Raw genomic sequence first — 22,628 nt, forward strand, 5'->3', positions numbered from 1 at the left:
ATTATATGTTCATGAGTCCAAGAAAGAACAAACTGCTTCCATCTCCTTTCCCTACTAAATCAATCATCCAAGTTGTTGAAAAAAAGAAATGTAATTGATTTTCCCGAGCCCTGTCCACTTTAGGAGGGGAACTGAAAAAGCAACAGTAATCTGTGAAGCCTGAGTAATGAAAAGCTGATTGTTGCTCCAGACTAGATAAACCACAGACATGACCTACAGGCTTGAAAACCAGCACCTGTCACCACAGCCACATCAGACACAACCCATCAGTCTTTCAGAGCTAGAAGGAAACTCAGAGATTTATCCTCATGTTCAAATGCTTGTATCAAACATGCATTTAACATACTCATTACCCAGGATCTGCAGGATCCTTTCCTATCTCTTAGTTAAGAACTAGCAGTTTCTGCATAAGAGGAAACTATTTCTCAGACAAGGGGGTCTCATTACTTTTGAAGATTTAAAAAAAATTTTTTAACGTTTATTTATTTTTGAGAGGCAGAGAGAGACAGAATGTGAACAGGGGAGGGACAGAAAGAGAGAGAGACACAGAATCTGAAGCAGGCTGCAGGTTCTGAGTTGTCATTACAGAGCCCGACACACGGGGCTTGAGCCCACAAACCGTAAGATTATGACCTGAGCCAAAGTCGGACACTTAACTGACTGAGCCACCCAGGTGCCCCTGAAGAATTTTTTTTAAATGTTATCTCCGCATGCACTGACACAACCAGAAATAACCAGATGCATGTATAGCAAATGTGCATGTAGTTTGTATATGCTATATTCTCAGCCCAAAAGTTTTAAGGGGAAGTGTAAAATGTATCAGTAAGCATTACAAAAAATCACAGATGTTTCCAAATATTTGGATTCTCACTGGCTCTTACTCCCTTTTCTGCCTGCACTAGGAATCGAACACAAGAAATACAGCCAAACTGACCCAAATAGTGTCAATGAATCTTCGATGGAGAAAAGACTAACCAAAATGAGAGCCAAGCTCTTTGACAAATACGTGCAACAAGACTCAAAATACTCCAGTCAGCTTAAGCTATCTTAGCTCATCATCATTTTTGGTGGAACATGCTTAGAAAACTAACAACTCAGCATGTCTAATAAGCCACGGATTCCACTCAGAGCAGCAGCATTTATTACACATGTGGGGAAATGGTCATTTTGTTGTCACTTTGTGACCCCAAACTCAGGCAGAAAGCACAAAATTATCTAACCATTTGAGGACAAAGGCAGAAATTTGTCCTCTGGTAAATACCTTTGTATATTTGTAAAGCCAAGTAAAGTATGCCTGCCTTCTGCTTTGTGTTGAAAACTACAGCACTCTTTGTTGGGAACATGGCTTTGGTCAACTCAGGAGTGACAGTGACAAGGGGAAAAGCACATGGCAGACCCAGGAAACTGTAAGCAATTCAGCACAGAAAATCACCACCCTTCCCCTAGGGGGAAAAGTCCTTATGTCTCTTTCAACTTGTCAACGACACCAGATGGGAAGCAATTTAAAACATGTATGAATTTACAATGAAAATTTTCAGAAAAATAATTTGTTGAGTAAAGCAAGGTACACCTTACTGAATATGCACACCAGTTTTCAGTTGCCCTGATCTTCATACTTAAAAATATATATATTGTCTCAGGACATAAATACTGTTCATCATTTGAAAACAATATTTAAAAGGAAGATAAGTGGCTTCCTAAAGAGCAGTTAGTCATATATTTATTCTTAAACACAACTGACCCAAATATTAAAATGGTACTTAAATGTTAGGTTACTTATCTTTTTCCTGCTGGTGGGCATACATGTGCACATATTCACACACATGGTTCAGCATTTTCAAGCAGGAGAAAAACTCAAGATTTTTAACCTGAAAGCATACAAGGTGCCCAAGTTTTTTCACCCCAATTCACAGGACCTAAGGGGACTCATCTGCTGTCAGCCTAGGGTCTAGTTTCCTTTATAGTCATTCTTTAGGAGTCCCCATCATGCCTGGGTCAATACTGACGTTTCCATGACATTGTCACAGCCTTCTCTACCCGGGTGTCTGTAATAGCTTAAAGCAGTCTAAGGAAAAGTTCTTCAAGGTTTATGGGACAAAAGATTCTAGAAAATAATGATTTATTTAAGTTCTCATGATCCTCAAAATAAGGCTATTAAGATCCTTACAAAGACTAAATTGTAATAAGCTCAATTGTCATCATCATTGAAATTCACAAAAAAAAAAAAAACCTGCAAGCTTCAGTTTTGACTCGTAATTTTAGTCCTACAAAGAATTTTAATGAGTAAATCCTGCCAGATTTCCAAACCGAAGCCTCATGTGTTTGAAACACATCTTCATCAAGTGATCAAGATTATCTAAATTGAATTTAACTCTTTATGCTTGGGTAGGCAAACTGACTACTACATTACCATTAATGCAAAGGGATTTATTTTCAGCTACGACCTTCAGAAGTCTGAAAAGCTGCACATGAAGATCAACCTCAAAAAAAGAGAGGGGGTGGGGAGGAAGCTGGTAGTTGGTTTCAAAGTGATCTCTGTCCAACCCAATAAATCAGTTTTCTAGTCAGCAAATGCAAATACAAACAATAAAAAGCCTTTTCAGGGAAACTGTAATTTGACTCATTGTTTAGAACTGTCTAAAGACACTCTGAGTCATCATTTCACTTCTTTTTAATCTACCATTAGGATTAGCACTATATGGCTACGTAATAATAACAGCTAATATTTATTTGGTATTTCTCATGTTATCATATGCTAGGCACTACTCTAAGCCCTTACATGGATTATTTCACTCAAACCTCATAGCCATCTATGAAGTGGGTAGTATCATCTTCACTTCACTGATGATGAAACCAAGGCACAGAATTAAATAATTTGCCAAAGTCCACTAGTTAGTAAATTGACACTCCATAACACTTCAGCATTTTGCAGGAGTTTTTTCAGCCATTATCCTCTTTGAACCTCACAATGCTTGTGATATTGATGGGATAACATAGCATCAGTTTAATTTTACAAATGAAAAACTAGGGCTCCAAAACATGGACTTTTCCAAACTAAAAATGAAAGAGCTGGAACAGGAATCCAGGTTTTCTGAGTCTGTATTCTTTCCTTCTCCTACTACACAAGCTGCCTTTTTTTATTGTAAACATTCAATAAAAATATTTTCATCAAGCACTGATCACTTTTCAAAGTTAAAATTCTAGATTTCTCTGAATTCAACGGCATATAAAAAGAATTATTCACCATGATCAAGTGGGATTCATTCCTGGGATGCAGGGCTGGTTCAACATTCGCAAATCGATCAACGTGATACATCACATTAACAAAAAAAAAGAGAAGAACCATATGATCCTGTCAATCGATGCAGAAAAGGCCTTTGACAAAATCCAGCACCCTTTCTTAATAAAAACCCTTGAGAAAGTCGGGATAGAAGGAACATACTTAAAGATCATAAAGGCCATTTATGAAAAGCCCACAGCTAACATCATCCTCAACGGGGAAAAACTGAGAGCTTTTTCCCTGAGATCAGGAACACGACAGGGATGCCCACTGTCACCGCTGTTGTTCAATATAGTGCTGGAAGTTCTAGCATCAGCAATCAGACAACAAAAGGAAATCAAAGGCATCAAAATTGGCAAAGATGAAGTCAAGCTTTCGCTTTTTGCAGATGACATGATATTATCCATGGAAAATCCGACAGACTCCACCAAAAGTCTGCTAGAACTGATACATGAATTCAGCAAAGTTGCAGGATACAAAATCAATGTGCAGAAATCAGTTGCATTCTTATACACTAACAATGAAGCAACAGAAAGACAAATGAAGAAACTGATCCCATTCACAATTGCACCAAGAAGCATAAAATACCTAGGAATAAATCTAACCAAAGATGTAAAAGATCTGTATGCTGAAAACTATAGAAAGCTTATGCAGGTAATTGAAGAAGATATAAAGAAATGGAAAGACATTCCATGCTCATGGATTGGAAGAATAAATATTGTCAAAATGTCAATACTACCCAAAGCTATCTACACATTCAATGCAATCCCAATCAAAATTGCACCAGCATTCTTCTCGAAACTAGAACAAGCAATCCTAAAATTCATATGGAACCACAAAAGGCCCCGAATAGCCAAAGTAATTTTGAAGAAGAAGACCAAAGCAGGAGGCATCACAATCCCAGAATTTAGCCTCTACTACAAAGCTGTCATCATCAAGACAGCGTGGTATTGGCATAAAAACAGACACATAGACCAATGGAATAGAATAGAAACCCCAGAACTAGACCCACAAACGTATGGCCAACTCATCTTTGACAAAGCAGGAAAGAACATCCAATGGAAAAAAGACAGTCTCTTTAACAAATGGTGCTGGGAGAACTGGACAGCAACATGCAGAAGGCTGAAACTAGACCACTTTCTCACACCATTCACAAAAATAAACTCAAAATGGATAAAGGACCTGAATGTGAGACAGGAAACCATCAAAACCTTAGAGGAGAAAGCAGGAAAAGACCTCTCTGACCTCAGCCGTAGCACTCGGCACATCCCCAAAGGCAAGGGAATTAAAAGCAAAAGTGAATTACTGGGACCTTATGAAGATAAAAAGCTTCTGCACAGCAAAGGAAACAACCAACAAAACTAAAAGGCAACCAACGGAATGGGAAAAGATATTTGCAAATGACACATCGGACAAAGGGCTAGTATCCAAAATCTATAAAGAGCTCATCAAACTCCACACCCGAAAAACAAATAACCCAGTGAAGAAATGGGCAGAAAACATGAATAGACACTTCTCTAAAGAAGACATCCGGATGGCCAACAGGCACATGAAAAGATGTTCAACGTCGCTCCTTATCAGGGAAATACAAATCAAAACCACACTCAGATACCACCTCACGCCAGTCAGAGTGGCCAAAATGAAGAAATCAGGAGACTATAGATGCTGGAGAGGATGTGGAGAAACGGGAACCCTCTTGCACTGTTGGTGGGAATGCAAATTGGTGCAGCCGCTCTGGAAAACAGTGTGGAGGTTCCTCAGAAAATTAAAAATAGACCTACCCTATGACCCAGCAATAGCACTGCTAGGAATTTATCCAAGGGATACAGGAGTATTGATGCATAGGGGCACCTGTACCCCAATGTTTATAGCGGCACTCTCAACAATAGCCAAATTATGGAAAGAGCCTAAATGTCCATCAACTGATGAATGGATAAAGAAATTGTGGTTTATATACACAATGGAATACTACGTGGCAATGAGAAAAAATGAAATATGGCCTTTTGTAGCAACATGGATGGAACTGGAGAGTGTGATGCTAAGTGAAATAAGCCATACAGAGAAAGACAGATACCATATGGTTTCACTCTTATGTGGATCCTGAGAAACATAACAGAAACCCATGGGGGAGGGGAAGGAAAAAAAAAAAAAAAAGAGGTTAGAGTGGGAGAGAGCCAAAGCATAAGAGACTGTTAAAAACTGAGAACAAACTGAGGGTTGATGGGGGGTGGGAGGGAGGGGAGGGTGGGTGATGGGTATTGAGGAGGGCACCTTTTGGGATGAGCACTGGGTGTTGTATGGAAACCAATTTGACAGTAAATTTCATATATTAAAAAAATAAATTAATTAATTAATTAATTAAATTCTAGATTTCTCAAAGCATAATTCTAGCTCCAGATGGTTCTCGTGATATCTAATTCACCCTTTTATCTCCAGCATCAAGTCAGTGCCTAGCACGCAGTAGACTGAGTCGGAGTATTCTCAGACACTCTTCTTCCTCCACCAAATTTATTCCTCTATGTTCATGCTAACTTGCCACCCTAAACTGGCTTCAGAAGCACAGTCCATCCCCAAGTCATCACTTTGAGGAGACCAAAGTCTACAAAGAAGTTCACAATCTCTTTTCCACAATCCAAAACCCAAAAAGCTATGAAAACTGTATTTTAAGTTTGATGCTAAAACCCATTGGATAACTATGGTAATCCACCTTCAAGAAGGCTCCCAGCGACCCCTGCCTCACAATATTCACTCTTAAACTGTCCCCTCTCACACCAAAGTTGATTGGTGTGACCAACAGAGTATCGCAAAAGTAAGAGGATGTTAAAAAGACTGTGGCTTTTATCCTGGGCTTTCTCTCTCTCTAGGATCACTCGCTCTGAAGGGAAGCCAGCCGCCATGCTGCAAGAACACTCAGGAGCCGACGAAGAGACCCTTGTGGTGAGGAACTGAGGCTTGCCAACATGCACGTGAGTAAGCCTGGAACAGCTCCACCATCCCAAGATGACTGAGGCCTCACTTACAATTTGAGTACAACCTCATGAGAGACCCTGAACCTGAATCATACGGCTAAGCCACTCCTGGATTCCAGATTCACAGTCAGTAGGTGATAAATGTTTGTTCCCTAAGCTGCTAACTTTTGGATATAACATGCCACACAGCAATAGGTAACTAACACAGGGACAAAATCTGTTATACGCTGGCATAAGGCTACTTAGAGTCTCTATTTATATGCCCCCCCCCACACACACACACACATCCACTTATCGTGAATATCCAGAAGATGAACTACACAAATGTTAATGTGCTTGTTTTATGAGGTGCCACCCCAGACCTGCCAGGGATGATACAAAATACACGGTATATACACCATATCACCTAGCTGGAATCTAAAAATTTTCAACTCTTGACACACCCCTGGCCCCAAAGGTTTCAGGTAAGGTACTGTGAACCTGTATTCACTTTTTTTAAAACCCCTTTTTTTTATTAACCCCACCTTGGCATATTAGAAACATGATTTCTTATAAGAATTTCTTTACCTCTTAGAATCTCCACCACATAACTCAATACTTGGTTACAAATTCTTTTCATGGGTCTGTTGTTTTATAAGTTAATGTTTGTCTTTCCACCTAAAAGCTAAACTTCTTACAGGGAAGAGTCCTCCCTCTATTTTATCATCCCCGCCAGAAATCCTGGATGCTAATGGGCACACAACAAGCTCTGAATGAATTCTTGTAGAATTGAGTTCACAAAGCCATACCAACAATTCCAGACACATGGTATTAGTCCAGACCCCAACCCCCATACTCTCACACTCAAAAACTATTTATCTTTAAATAACTGTCCCAGAACATGATGTAAAAACAGTGTCTGAAAGAAAAAAAAAAGCTGGCTCTCTGTGGAATTCTGGAAAATTTGCACATCCTCCAAGTGCCCTTGTAAACAGCTGCAGATGCATGAAATAATCGTTATCAAGGGAAAAGATCTATTAGCCTCCTGATGATTGGCCCATCTGAAACCTTTCAACAAAAGAGCAATTTTACCTTTCTGCTCTCCTCCCTTGCACCCGCCCTCAGGCAGTAAAGAAGGGTCACTAATCAGTTTTTAATTTTCCTTCCTAAGGAGATATTCAAAACGGAGCTGTAAGAACTCAGGGCAAAGCTTTACAAAATAAAGACCAAGGAAGAACTATAGACCTTTTAGATAAATAAGCATTTTTTAAGCCAAAATAATTAAAATGCAATGTAGTAAGTGTCGCTCTGAAAAGAAATTCCATGTAAGCAAACTCTTTTCTAAACTGGAAAAAAAAAAAAAAAGATTCCTTGAGACAAAAGGGTCTCTCCTTCTTATAATCTACCTGAAAAGAGAGCCACAAATCCACATGCCAAGACTGCAGAAGGAAATCAGGCCAGACTGTACGCCTATAAAGATTTAAAGAGAAGGAGAGAGGGAAGAGGGAGGGCTTGGGAACATGGGAGGAGATGGGATTGGCAGTAAACCTAAGTGATTTTCAATCAGTTCTGACCTCTTCCTTTATAATCAGCTCCCAGCACTTCCCTTCTCGCATGCAGCAAAGGAATGAGGGGCGGGGAAGCACCGAGAAAATGACCAGACGGAAAACCAAGAGACAGGGTTCTAGGACTCTATGCTGGGCTCTGGCAAATCACCCCTCATTGGTCCTCTGTTCCCTCGCCTGTAGAATCAGAGGACTGGGTGGAACAATTCCGAACGTCCATGCCAGCCCTCTCTATTCTAAGTGAAATCCAGTCTGCTATAATTCACGCCATCTCTTACACATTCTCCCCCTGGTGTCTGCTGTGTTTTCTGGCAGCATCTTGGGGCTGCATGAAGTGATGCCACGTGACCACACACAGGTTAGGTGCAGAGAATCAGACGGCTGAACTGTTGGGCAAAAGAATGAGTGGCTGGCAGGAAAAAACAATGACAGGTAGAAACGGGTTTGTGTGAAAAATTTGTCCTGCTATGGCATTACCTAGATTCTAGACACTTGAGGTGTTCTTCGCCAAGGAACTGCCTATCGCCAGCTTATCTGTTGGGATTTTTCAACTGTTTGAATACTACCAACTTTCAAAGTGTGCAATCCAGACACAACTGTAAAGCGTACCCGATGCCAGTTTCAATACCACTAAGATTTGTTACAATTGTCCTTAGTCATGGGGGATGTTAGTCTAATTCCATAAAGCCATAGTTGCTTCCTAGGCTTGAACCTGCACTCCTGCTAGGAATCCTAGAAGTTCAGGGTCAAAAGGAAGTCACAAGGGTGAGGAGAGGGTATGTGTGTTGAGAAGTAGTCTTGAAACCATCTACATCATTTTCCTAGAAGGAAAACCTTGCACAGAACACTGCTCAGGGCAGATCTCTAGCAATCTCTCAGTATGTTTCAAGGTAACAGATAAAATCCACACACCTATTTAAATATTAGCTCATCTAACATGCTACACCTTCACCTATCAAAACTAACAAAATTGGGGCACCTGGGTGGTTCAGTCAGTTAAGCTGCTGACTCTTGATTTCAGCTCATGATCCCATGGTTCGTGAGTTTGAGCCTCACATCAGACTCTTCATTGACAGCGTAGAGCCTACTTGGGATTCTCTCTCTGCCTCTCCCCTGCACCACTCACGAGTGCACTCACCCTTTTTCTACCTCAAAATAAATAAACTTGAAAAACTAATATAATTATTCATAAAACATGCAAATACCCCTTTTCTAGTCCTCTATCAAGTGGTTTACAGAAAGAGTATACAAGAATCAAAGGCAAATCTTTTATACACAATGTAAACAGCGATAGTCAAAGGATGCACAGAACAGTTTTTGGAAATCTAAATATTCAACCAAGGTTTCAAGTTATAAAAGCAGTAGCTGCAACTTCACTAAAACAATCCTTCTATCAGCCCTTCAAATATGACAAATATTTACTGAGCACCACCATGTGCCTGACACCCTTCCAGATTCTTGAGGATTTTATAGTGGATAAAACAGACAATGTTTTACAGCCCACAGGAAGTTTACAGGATATTTTTTCAGAAGTATTACATATCAAATTTCTTTTGAAGGGAGTTCTCTGTGTCTCTTGGACTTAGATGCCTGCTTCCTTCCCCAGATTAGGAAAGTTCTCAGCTATAATTTGTTCAAATAAACCTTCTGTCCCTTTCTCTCACTCTTCTGGAACTCCTATGATACGGGTATTATTTTGTTTCATGGAATCACTTAGCTCTCTAATTCTCCCTTCATGGTCTAGTAATTTCCTGTCCCTCTTTTTTTCAGCTTCATCATTTTCCATAATTTTATCTTCTATCTCACCTATTCTCTCCTCTGCTTCTTCCATCCTTGCGGCCACTGTAGCTAGTTTATTTTGCATCTCATTTAGAGCATTTCTTATTTCATTATGACTATTTCTTAGGTCTTTGATCTCTGCAGCAATAGATTCTCTGCTGTCTTTTATGCTATCCTCAAGCCCACTATTAGTCTTGTGACTGTTATTCTAAATTCTTGTTTGGATATATTGTTTATATCTGTTTTGAGCAATTATCTGGCTGTCATTTCTTCCTGGATTTTCTTTTGAGGAGAATTCTTCCATTTCATCATTTTGGCTAGGTTTCTGTCTTTCACGTGTTTTAACAGCTTGTTACATGTCCTGCACCTTCGAGTACTACTATATTAAAAAGGGGTCATAGACTGTCCAGGGTCTGGAACTTCAGGAAGCGTTTTTGGAGTGTGTTGTGTGCTCTCTGTTGTTGCATTTCCACTACTCTATTCCACTGGTCAGTCCTCAAATTTGCTTTAACCTGGAGTGTTTCTTTGATAAATGACAAACACCTACCTTACCAAGGAACTAATAAAAGATGCATAAAAATAGGCATGTAAATCAATGGAACAGAATTGACAGTCCAGAAATTAATCGCCACATTTATTGTCAATTGATTTTTTGGCAATAGTACCAAGACAATTCAATAAGAAAAAATAATCTTTCCAAAAACAAGGTAGGACAACTGGATACCCACAGACCTATCTATATCTATGAATCATGGACCTAAATGTAAGAATAAGGCTATAAAACCCTTAGCAGAAAACATAGGAGTAAATCTTCATGACCTTGTGTTAGGTGACAATTTCTCAGATATGACTCCAAAAGCACAGGGAACAAAAGAAAAAATAAACTGGGCTCCATCAAAATTAAAAGTTCTTGTACATGAAAGGACACTGTGAAGAAAGCAAAACAAAAACCCACAGAATGAGAGAAAACATTTCTAAATTAAATATCTGATAAGAGACTTGTATAAAGGACATATACATCCTTTAAAAAAAAAACTTTTATACTCAATGTTAAAAAGACAACCCAATTTCAAAATTTGGCCAAGAATAAACATCTCTCCAAAGAAGATATACAAATGGTCAATAAGCACATTAAAAGATGCCCAACTTCATTATTCATCAGGAAAATACAAATCAAAACCACAATGAGATAACACTTTACACACAATAGGATAGTTACAGTCAAAAATACATATCATAACAAGTGTTGGTGAGAATATGGAGAAATTGGGAACCTTACACGTTGGTAGGAATGTAAAATGACACAACCATTATGGAAAACAGTTTGGCAGTTCCTCACAAATGTTACACCCATCAATTCCACTCCTAGGTATACATCCGAGAGAAATTAAAACCTATGTCCATATAAAAACTTGAACATGAATCTTCTCAGCAACATTATTATACTAGCCAAAGTCCATCAACTATTGGATGAATACATAGATAAAGCATATCCATACAGTAGAATATTCAGCAATAAAATGACATAAAATACTGATACATTAGGAATGAACCTTGAAAGCATTATGCAAAGTGAAGGAGCCAGTCACAAAAGACAACATACTACATGAACCCATTTCTATGAAATGTCCAGCGTGTGCAAATCTACATAGACAGAAAGATTAGTGGTTGCCTAGCTAGGGGGGTGTGGGTGGGAAGGTTAGAAAGACATATGGAGTGGACCGCTACTAGGTATGAGGTTTCTTTCTGGAGTGATGAAATGTTCTAAAATTGCGGTAATGGTTGCACAACTCTGTGGATATATGAATTGCACACTTTTAATAGATGAATTGTATAGTGTGTGGTTTATATCTTAAAACTGTTTTTAAAAACTTAAATTAAGAAATTAAGCAGTCAAGCAGGTGCACTATTTGTACCCAGGGAACCTGGGCAGTAAAGAGTAGAAAGATGTCTTTGCTTCCTCAGGTTCATTCATTTATGTCAATCTAGAGGTATCTTTTCTTATTCAGATTAACTCGTGGATACCTACTACTCCTTAGGAACTGGGCTTGACTGAAGATATCCCATAAAAAAGACTTAGTCCTCTCCCTCAAGGCTTTCCATCTCTAATACAACAGCTACCACTCATCAGGCACGGAACTAAGGGTTTCACATGCAGTATCTCAGAATAAGGTGGAAGGCCTACCCTAATTTTCAGATGAGGAAGCAGACTCAGAGAGGGTAAATGACTGGCCAAGTTTATAGCTTGAACAAATGGGAGGGAGACCCGAAGCCACATCTACCTAGACAAAGCCCATGCTCTCTTCACTTTACTATATTCCTCCCAGGGTGAGGTGGACAGGACAGCAGAGGAACTGCTGCAACGAAATGCAGTCTTGATCAGGATCAGAAGAGGGCCTCTCCTGTGCTACACCAAGGAGAAGTCTTCAGAAAAGGTCATAGCTCATTGAGGGCTGGGACTTCAATCAAACAAGAGGAAGCTGGGTGGGGCTTTACAGGCTGAGAAAAAGACACAGGCAAGGGAGAATGTGGAGCATTCAGACTTGGAAGCATCTCAGTCTGGCTACAATACAAGATATGTATAAGGAAAAGGTGGGAGAAAGAACAGAGGGAGGTGAGTCCGATCACCAAAGGGCAGGAATGCCGCCCTGCGGCCACCATGAAGGAATTTAAACCTGAGCTGTAGGGGTCGAGATGAGAAAGACCACCCTATAGGTAATCACAAGGAGTTAATGCTAGAGACAAGGGCAGTGGTGAGAAGGCTACTGCAACTGTCCAGCTGACACCTGAGACAGGTCTAAACCACGGCAGGAGTAATGTGAGGAGGAGAAACAAATCTGGAAGATGTTCAGGAGTTGGCAATTCCAACGCCTGGACGGATGTGGAAATTTAAGGAGAGCATGTGTGCCAGAATCCTGACCCAAGGGATCGAGTGAACACTGTCATGGCCAACAACACCCACAACTCCCTCCTTCCTTCCTGACTGGGCCTCTCCCCCACGAGGTCACTTGCCTCAGGGAAACTGATTCCACCCCCACCCGGCCCCATGGAGGATACGGCACCCCAAAGGTGATCCCATTGCCATTATGGCTCAAGAACGACCACAAGACTCCTGCTAAAAGGCACAAGGGGAGGTCTGCTGAGGGACTTCTGGAGGAAGTGTCTTCTCTCCTAAAAAATAGGCCATCTCTACTCCTATCTCACATACTGCCATGTACGATTATCATCTCCACAAACGTCTGCTACCACCTGCTGATGACACCCTCCCAAGATGTCAGAGCACAGAAGAGATGGAGAGAAGCTGGGGCCTTGATGTCATCAACCCACCCTCAACTCCTATCCTTGTCCCCAGAGTCCCTGATAGGTGAGCAAACAAATTTCCTCATATTAAAGCTGTTTGCAGTCAGATCTCTGTAACTATAAACCAAAACATCTTAACTGGTAAAGACCAAGTGTGGTCTCATTCACCAAACTAGGCAGCACAGAAGGAGCAGGACTAGAGGGAGCAAAGGGGTAGTGATGATGGGCTTAAGCATCTTGTGTGATAGCCAGTGGGCAATCAGAAGTAAAATTCAGGTGAGAGGAAGGAAGTCTGGCCTAGGGGTACAGATGTAGAGTTTCAGCCTTCTAGTGGTAGCTGAGGCAACGTGAGGCGAAAGAGATCTGACAGATCACTTGTATCTATGAATATCAACCACCCTATTCCCCAATTTCTAACACCCACCCACCCCCTCAGAGAGACAGCATCACTTTGGGCAGGAACAAGGGGTTAGATATCACAAACTGGAATTCACAAAGAAATTTATTAGCAAATAATAGATCGTGCATAATAATAACTATCATTTATTGAGCACCTTTTAATCCTATGTGCCTACATTTTTTTCTCAAATTCTACAGTCATCCAGCAGCTATCATGCCCCCCAACTTACAGATGAGGAAGCAGAGCCTAGTTCCAGGGAAGAGTCACGTGGCCAGTCACAAGCAGAGCAGGGTTTGAACATGGGATGGAGGTGGTGAGACGGGAGAGGCTGAAGGTGGTCACACAGCATCCAGGTTAGAAGCCTGATTCATGTGTGACACATGAGGGCCATGACTACATTGGGATCATTAAGTATGGTAGAGAAAAACCAGTTTTGACAAGTGATAGTTAAGGTGACAGAGGCTCCAAGACTGCCTCTCAAACTCAGCTCTGAATGAAGACCAAGGTGGGACCCAAAACTCAAACAGTCTTTGTTAGGCTAGCCCAGGAATCTGACCCTCTCTCGGGCCACTGTTTGTCTGGAAAGCTGTATTCTGGGACACCATCCCCACAATGCCGGGAACCCCTGGCATCATAAACTGTGGTTTCTCATGTTCTTACGCATGTCATTTCTAAACAGTCTGTTGCTACATTTGGTTCTGTCTTCAGTCTTGGTCGGCTAATTCCTCCCCCACTATCTGACCTTTTGGTTATTGTCCATGGGGGCTAGCACTCAGCACCTCTTGATTTTCCTTGCCTGCCACCATCTCCCTTGTCCTAACTTCCTCTTGGCATCTCAATACCCTTAAAAACAAACTTCTCACACATTTGGAAGCCACTGCTAGGCCCTTTCATGTCTTCAGGATTATTATTAGGAAAGCCTCTGGGGGAGCCATCTCAGCCTTTGGGGAATCTCCTAAGCAAAATGTTTAGTTAGAGTAATGGATTAACAGTAGGCAGCACTAAGGAACAGTGGCTGTTCCACTTAAACAAACAAACAAGAACTACATACATGGCTCAGAGGATGCAAGAATGCAATCCACATTTTTTAGAATGGTACAGACTCACCAAAATGTAGTTAACGGGTTTTTCAAGTCATACACTAAACGGGCTGGTTCCTGACCTTAACGCACCTAGGCTATACCTAAACAAGTGATGCCTGGTCAATCTTAATACATGAAACTTAGAAACACATCTTGTGATGCAGAAGAAAATAGCAGTTACTCATTACAACCCAAAGCAGGCTGGTGAGGAGCACTGAGGCTGAAATATTGCAGACAGCTCAGACAAAGCAGTCAATCCCAGAGAAGCTGGAGAGGCATGGTAAATCTGACCTCTGACTTGTCATGTTTGTATCTGGTCTGCAGAAAAATACACTGTGCATAGGAATTGAAAACTTATTTGTCATAAAAACCCAGTATTTGAGGCACCTGGGTAGGCTCAGTCATTTGGGTGTCTGACTCTTGATTTTGACTCAGGTCATGATCTCGCGGTTCATGACATTGAGCCCCGCATCGAGCTCTGCCCATGGAGCCTGCTTGGGATTCTCTCTCTCTCCCTCTGCCCCTCCCCTACTTGTGCACTCACTCTCTCTCTCTCTCTCTCTCTCAAATAAATGAAACATTTTAAAAACATAATATTTAACTTTTGACACTGTCTGTGCCAGTAAGCCTTACAGCAGTGTCAGATGAGGTTTACGCAGCTTCAAGACTAAAATGGGTGGCATGGCAAGATTAAAAATTACACAATGGCCCCTGATTGTGTAAACCCACACCGTGAAACCAACGGACTATGTCCTCACGTGGTTTACAGAATAGGAGACAAGAAAAAGTAACTGATGTGTGAGAATCTATCTTCCACTCTCGAAACATGCCCCTCTTCCAAAAGACTCAAGTTCTAAGTGGAAAGTTTCTTTATTTTAGAAATAAACAAAGAGAGAGACGGAAAGACGGAATACTAACCTCTATGATACAAAAAAGGTATGATTCGGGTTTTCTGAAAAAGCCGCTCATCAGCTGTTCAGTGTGCTGCATACATTCAGTCCACAGCACCATCTCATTTTCCACCCATTATCAATATAAAAATTAGAGTATCTTGGCAACAGACTTTTCACAGTGAGGTTTACTTTATTCTGAGACCTTTTCTAGTAGAAATAAAATGGCAAAGGAACCTCATTATCCGTAAGATTTTCAATGTGTCCTGTTCCAGCTGTAACATCACTCCTTTCAACTCTCTATTCAAACGACAGTTAATAAGCATCTATTGCATGAGGTGCGTAGCTCTAGCTGCTAGGGGACCACAGGTAGGGGCTCACAGGCTACCGGAGGAGACAGATGTATCCAGAAATAATGCTTGCAATGCGCTAAGTGCTATTACAGGGCGTATGTGAGGCCAGGACTAGCACTTAAGTTTGCCTGGTCAGCCTGGGTTGAAGGCTTCCTGGCAAGTAGGACACTTGATTCAAGTCTTAAAGGATGAATCCAGAGGAGTGTGTACTTAGGGAAAGGTAAAAGGGTGCACCACTCAGCAGGAATCCAGTGCCTAAAAAGGCACAAGAGTCTGGTACGTTTGGGAAAGTGAACATTTCCGCGTACCCACAGACCAAGTCATTTGGGTAGGCATTCAGAACTGCTAAAGGTCTAGATAAGGTAGGGTGCTAACGCAAACAATGCAGTTTGGAATTTATGGCTTTTGCCCCTCAGGAGACATTTGGTAACAGCTGGGGATATTTTTGGTTGTCGCAAATGGGCAAGAGGTGCTACGGGCATCTCGTGGGTAGAGGCTAGGAATACAGTTATCCCACAGTGGACAGGAAAACCTCCCACAACAAAGAATTGTCTAGCCCTACACTAAGATACAAGTTGACACAAACCATCAGAGAAGAGTTTCCCATTTTCTTTGTAAGTGTCTTAATAAAAATAACAAACTACTGTCCATCTGCTGATCAAAAGAAGAGTCTGGACCTTTGTCTCTACTATTTAGATTTAACTTTATCACCACCTACTATGGTCAGAATGTTTGTGTGCCCCTAAAATCCATTATGTTGGAAACCTAACCCCCAAGGCATTAGGAGCTGGGGCCTTCAAGATTACTGCTCTTACAGAAGAGGGCCAAAAAAGCTCCACAGCCCCTTCTGCCATGTGAGGGTACATAAGAAGTTTTTCACCCAGAAAAAGGCCCTCACCTGACCATGCTGGACTATGAGAAATAAATTTATTTTGTTTATAAGCCACCCAGTCTACAGTATGGGTTATAGCAGCCCAAATGGATGAAGACACCACCCATGCTCAAGAGCAACAACAGCTCTGTATTATTATCATCATCATCATCATCATTATTATTGTTAGTAGACTATGTCCAACTTGGGGCTTGAACTCATGACCCCAAGATCAAGAGTCGCATGTTCCTACAACTGAGCCACCCAGGCGCCCCCAACAGCTCTGCATTATTTGAAGTTTAGTTCAAAGTCAGTTCAAGTTTAGCATTAAAGAATTCAAGAAAAATTATATTAACAGGACTAAAAAAAAAAGTGTAGTCCACCAAAAAACAAGGAAATTAGAAGCACTTGGAGAAGGACAGCCATTAGCTGCTGGAGGTAACCGACAATGCTTCTCCCTCAAACTACTTACAAATCACTTTCAAGCCATAGATGATAAATGGTATTTTTAATAATTTTTTCAAGAAAAAAAAACTTCTTATAAAATTGAAAGAGCACTTACAGTTTGGGGATCTTGATAAGGCTGTATTGTATAAATGCAATTTGCTAAGAAAGCAGAACTTATGTACTCTCAACAAAAAGGTAATTTATGTGAAGGTAATTTATGTGAAGTAATGGATGTGTTCATTACCTCAGTGGTGGGATGGTGGGAATCCTTTCACAACTTATATTCTACAAAATCATGTTGTACACTTTAATTTCATTTGTCAATGATACCTTAATAAAGCTGAAAACAGTTTGAATAATTTTAAAAACAAAAAAGAATTTTTGAAGGAGGATTAATATAGGAGTCCATCTTAAACAGACACAACATGGACATTCTATTTGAATTTCAGAAATGAAGATGCAGCGTCAGTGAGGGCTACATCTAACCCAGTCACATCTAATTTACCAACCAATCAAGACCCACAGCCAATCTCACATTAACAGTAATGTTGGTGTACGATTACTTGCTTCATCTTACATTTATCAGGTCCCTGACTCTGTATCTTATGAGGCTGATGTTAAAAGATACAGGTATTCACCTATATACTTAATATGATTTATGAACCACTACTGCTTTTCACTGTCTTCTCAATCTTCTTAGGCATTTTCCTCACCAGTCCAAATGGACTAAAAATTATAATTCTTGGTAACCGAGATGCATATAATTTAAGTCTTCACTTTCTGTTTTTCTAGTTTATTAGGAAGTTTCTGATTGAAGCATCAAAACTGACTCACAATATTCCCTCCGAAACCTCAGGATGATTAGGAAGTAACTTCATTTAAAAGTTAATGGGTAAACTGTACCCTTCAAATGTGTGAAATTGTATATCTCAATAATGCCTTTTAAAAAGTTAATGGAATTTCCATCTTGCTGTCATATTGGTTTCATTAATTTAGTCAAATACAACAAGGGGAAAATGAGCACGTCAGTGTTTATTACATTACTGCTCAGAGCACGACAGCCTCCCTGAAACAAAAATACTAATCCAGTTCATATTTGTAGCAGCAACTTTGAGGACTAAATTTCTAATCAAACCTTGTGATTTGTTTTTCCCTGAAAATCTTTTGCTAATCAAACGTCAACTTACACCAGTAGTTTGAGCTACAGTCAAATTTTGCTCTCTCAGACAACAAAAAGAAAGACCCTTACTTCCCCCAGCACAGAGAGTGACAAAGGACGTAACAAAAGTTTCCCTGAACAAACATTGCTCAAAAAAAACCAAAAGACCAACCACAGCAGAAATGCTTACTTAAATAAACAACAGAGATAGCAGCATAGAACAAATAGCTAAAAGCTATTGTGTGGGGGTCAACACACCACCAATAGCTTTCAGTTTATATAAACCTTATTTATAAGATTCTTATAAATCTTAGGGCTCAAACTGCATGCCAAAGACTTCCAGCTTGTCAAGGTGAGGTTACCTCTAAAAAAAAAAAAAAGAAGCAAATTTCTCCATAATGTTAGTATGAATATGAATACAAATATATTATGTTTTTTAATAGAAAATTATTTTCCATTTAATTGCTATTCATCTTGACATAGAAGACGTGTAACCATCGTCTCAAGGCTGAAGTGCCTTTCCATGGGAACAAACACATCAATTTTTTTCTTGTTGATGAAAGACTTTGATCTAAGTTGCAGAAAATCACTTCATAACTAACTTTGTAATGTGGCGCTTCAACAAATCCAGAAAGTGTTTTTCAAAATGCCACACAGAAAAAATGTTTTACCATGCTTCTCTATTTTTTCTACTTAAATTTACTATAATTAATCTTTTTTTAAACTCACAATACATTATTATAACAGTAATACAAGCAAATTCTTAAGTGACTATTTAATCAGTAAAATTCCTTCCATGAAAGAATGAAATAGGTGAATAATTTTAATGCAAAATTAATGGTCTTTATTTCATCTGAGATAGAGTATGGAAAAGGGTCATCTCAAAATGTTAGAAAATACTTTTTAAAAACAAAAAGATTTTTCTATTTTAATTTCAGGAGGGAAATGGGCTAATTGATGTCATATGCTTAATTTTGACTTTAATGATAATAAAAGTTTTCAAATGTACTTTTCCAAGGGGAAACACCATTATAGTTATTGGCTATTTCATTTACATTTTAGTTTACTATTTCACTCATAACTAAAGGAGTTAAAAAGAAAACGCGAAGTATGTACAGAATAATATACACATATCCATTCAACGTTTGAATACCATCTACACGTGAGATGCTGTTCGTACATTATTACATTTATAAATACACATATGTGTTTAATTTAGTACATACCACAAGTAGATAGGTGCTTAACACATGCATTTCATGGTAGCCTGGTAGTTACAGATAATGTGGTTAACTTCAGCAGACAACATCTGTGTTACACATATGGCCATCAAAATAATCGTGGCATGCTTTTGTGACACTGAAAGAGGCCAAGCCTGTTGCAAAATGATTACTTCCAACAAAAGCCTGCTTAAATTATTGTTTAGTTAAATGGCACATATCCAAAATAACAGCATTATAAAGTTGCTATTGCCTTTGAATCACTCACCAATTTTCAACATATTTGTAAAACAAGATAAGCGCCATCAGGTTATAAAAAGCAATTATGGATCAGGATTTTTTATTCATGCTTCTTTGACAAAATTATTCCATTTGATCCCGAGTCTTGGCTGCTCTCTTGACAGAATAATGTACATGCTCCACAGCTGACAGGGATATGGCTTTCATGATTAAATAGGAAGCTCACACTCCAGATGACTTTATAGACTTTGCACTTCAGAAAGATTTCTTTGTTGGTTTAGTATCAGATCATCCGTTATCTTTTTCTAATGGTTTCTTTCCCCAAGCCAAAGAGAATCTACGTATTATCAAAATTTTATGGGTTTTTTTTTTATTTTTGCCTATTTGCACAGTACACCAAAGAATGTTACATCATCTTGAAAAGTTCTTTTCCTGATTTCATGGGGGTGGAGGGGTGGAACATAAAGAAAAGGTGAAAATATAAAATATGAAACACCCTTTTCCAAGAGTCTTTTCCTGGCTTTTAAAGGAAACACCAAACGAGAATCTGATTGACTTTTGCTTTTTATAATTACTGGAAAACAACTGCTCAAAACAATTTCCTAAAGGAAGGGTTAACTTTATCTTGTGACTTTAATTGATCATTTTTGCCCCCGCCCCCATCTCCAGCAGAAGAACGACACCTGTGAAATTAGAATTTTGTACACCAAGAATGGTAACATCAAAGCTGAAGCTTTTAGCCAGGAACAGTTACTCTGGCGTGCATAAAGCTATGTAAAAACTGATTCACACAAGGAAATGACCAGGGCCTACGCCATTAGGATTAACTTCTGACATACAAGACTAGAAGAGGATATTGGCAGCTTGAACTTCTTTCTCAGACCTCCAGCATTACCAGGATGGAGAGTGGGGGACAATAGTGGGGGGGGGGAGGGGGGCGGTAGCCCCTCACCAGACTCAGCTGCTAAGGTTACTTAAAAAGCTCCCGTGATTTAAATACGGAGAAAGAGAAACAAAACGTTCCGAATTCCGATCACCTTTTGGTAACTACGTGGTTGCAAGAGCAAAACAAGCGCGCAGGCGCGTCGGTCAGGTTGTCAACCATAAACATAAGAACTCTTCAAAATTAAGGAAGTGGATCTCTGCAATCTCCCACAGCCTTTTTGTTTGGGTTCTCTAGGTTAATAGTAGTGATTCCATTTTAATGACCTACAGACAGGCGCAAAGTTATTTACCGAGTCGCTTTGAGAGATGTTTACTTAAATATGGGGATAAAACCAGTTCGCTTGTGGAACTGGAAATTATCTTCCGTCCAAACGTAGCATTACTCATCTACAAACCCAGGGAACACAATCACAGCCACCCAGTAAATGTGTTTCTGCGAGTCAACTAGATTACTTCCCCAATGACACTAACAGAAAAAAGCCTCAACAAGGCCACGGGAAATCGTGCCTTCAACACTGTATTCAGCCTGTATATTCAGGTTTGCGCGTCTTTGGAGCTGCGGGGGCCTTAGATGCTTTTGGAGGAAACCGGTCCGGGGAAGAGTTTGGGTCTCAGTTGCAGGACTGTGGGTTGCAGCTGAGAGTCGATGAGCGAACACCCTTTGAGACGTGAAACTTACTTCCCTTTATGAAGGGACTCGAAGTGAATCCACCCCGACACGTCCACACTCCACCTGAGCGCAGGGCAGCTGCGGCTCCTTCCCACCGCGCAGAGAGCAGTCGCCGGCCGAGACCCGTGACAGCCCTCAGACAAAGCCTAGGACCCCCGCGCCCGCCCGGCTGCCGATCCCCGGAACACGCCCCCGGCCCGCGCCTACCTTGATGCCCTGCTGCTGGGTGGTGAGGGTTAACTTGGATTCATTCAGAAGCAAAACTTCGCAGTAAAATTCTTCTGGAACAGCGCAGAAGCAGCCCATGTTGGCTGTGGCCGTCTCCAGCCAGGAGAGAAAGCTGCGACCCAGGCGCCGAGCCGCCCCCTCCCCTCAAGCGCGAGGCATTAATTTATTGTCCGCGCCGGGGCCAGGGCGAGGGGACCGGTTCCCGGCGAGGTCCAGGGCCGCGCCGACGAGCCGCCCGGCGCCGGCTGGAGGGAAGGAGGGCGGAGAAGCACGGGAGTCAGCGCCCGGGAGCCGCCGGGGAAGCGCCGGCGGAACTGAGCACAGAGGGCGGCGGCGCGTCCCCGCGCATCCTGCGGCTCGGGCTCCTCCGAAGGCGGGGGCGCCGCGGCCCCTCCCGCAGTCCTGGGGACGACAAAAGTCGTCTGGCAATGGGGGCAAGAAGCAAGAAAAGGGAGGAATGCGAGCTCGAGGCCCTCCCCAGACGAGGAAACCCTTGGGAGCTGTGCAGCCCCCTCCGCCTGTCCCCGGCCGGAGTGCTACCAAGACACCCGGCCTCCTTCCCCTGCGGAGTCCCCGGAGGGCTCCCACTTCCAGCTCCGACCCCACCCCGCAGCCCCCAATCCGGTCCGCCGACTGGGGAACACTCGGCTGTTCCTTTGTGTCAGGGGTACCCGCGACGTCCCAGTCCCACGGCAGGGCCAGTGGCGAGGATCGTCACTCAGTCTACCTCGGCCACCCGGAACCCCGAGAAGTATCGGAAAGGGCAGCGGGCTCCTTACCAAGACCGGCGAGTGCAAGTCAGCTCGTGGCGGGACGCGGCTCCCGTCTGGGGACCGTGAAACTCATCACGGGGGTTGGTGTGTGGCTAAGTTCAAGCTGGCCCTCCGAAAACGCCTTTGCTGCGGCGGCGGAGCGCTGCTCCTCCGGGATTTTCAGAGAAGTGGGGAGTCAGAGGGCTTGCGGGCGCGCCGGCGGGCGGAGAAGAGGGCGCCCAGGCTGGGAACGCGCTGGCGGGCGGGTGGGGGTGTGCCCTGGGCGCGCAGGCCGCGGCGGCTCCCGGGAAAGTTCTCTTGGCAGCGCGAGGGGTGGCGCCCCAGGCGGGAGCAGCCCAGGTGCAGCTGGGCCGGGCCCGAGTGTCTGCAGAGAGCCCTGGAACGAAGCTGGGGCCCAGAGGCCGGGAAGGGGCGCCCCTTCCGGGCGGGGTCTCGGCTGAGAGCGGAAGGCGGAGCGGAGGTGGTCCAACTGCGAGGT

The 22,628-nt window shown here is 41.8% G+C and overlaps 1 protein-coding gene across 3 annotated transcripts in view; it reads right to left on the reverse strand.

Moving 5' to 3' along the window:
* The window catches only part of EPB41L4A (erythrocyte membrane protein band 4.1 like 4A), a 263,653-nt gene extending 241,412 nt beyond the window's left edge, over positions 1 to 22,241 (reverse strand). For all 3 annotated transcript variants that reach the window (XM_049647720.1, XM_049647721.1, XM_049647719.1), the window contains exons 1-2: positions 22,157 to 22,241; positions 21,357 to 21,779 (exon numbers count right to left, since the gene is read on the reverse strand). In XM_049647720.1, the coding sequence (XP_049503677.1) occupies positions 21,357 to 21,455 (99 nt within the window). In that variant the 5' untranslated portion in view covers positions 21,456 to 21,779; positions 22,157 to 22,241. The remainder of the gene's footprint in view (positions 1 to 21,356; positions 21,780 to 22,156) is intronic.
* Positions 22,242 to 22,628: the final 387 nt, after the last annotated feature.

Source organism: Panthera uncia (genome assembly GCF_023721935.1).
Source record: "Panthera uncia isolate 11264 chromosome A1 unlocalized genomic scaffold, Puncia_PCG_1.0 HiC_scaffold_17, whole genome shotgun sequence".
Taxonomy (NCBI): domain Eukaryota; kingdom Metazoa; phylum Chordata; class Mammalia; order Carnivora; family Felidae; genus Panthera; species Panthera uncia.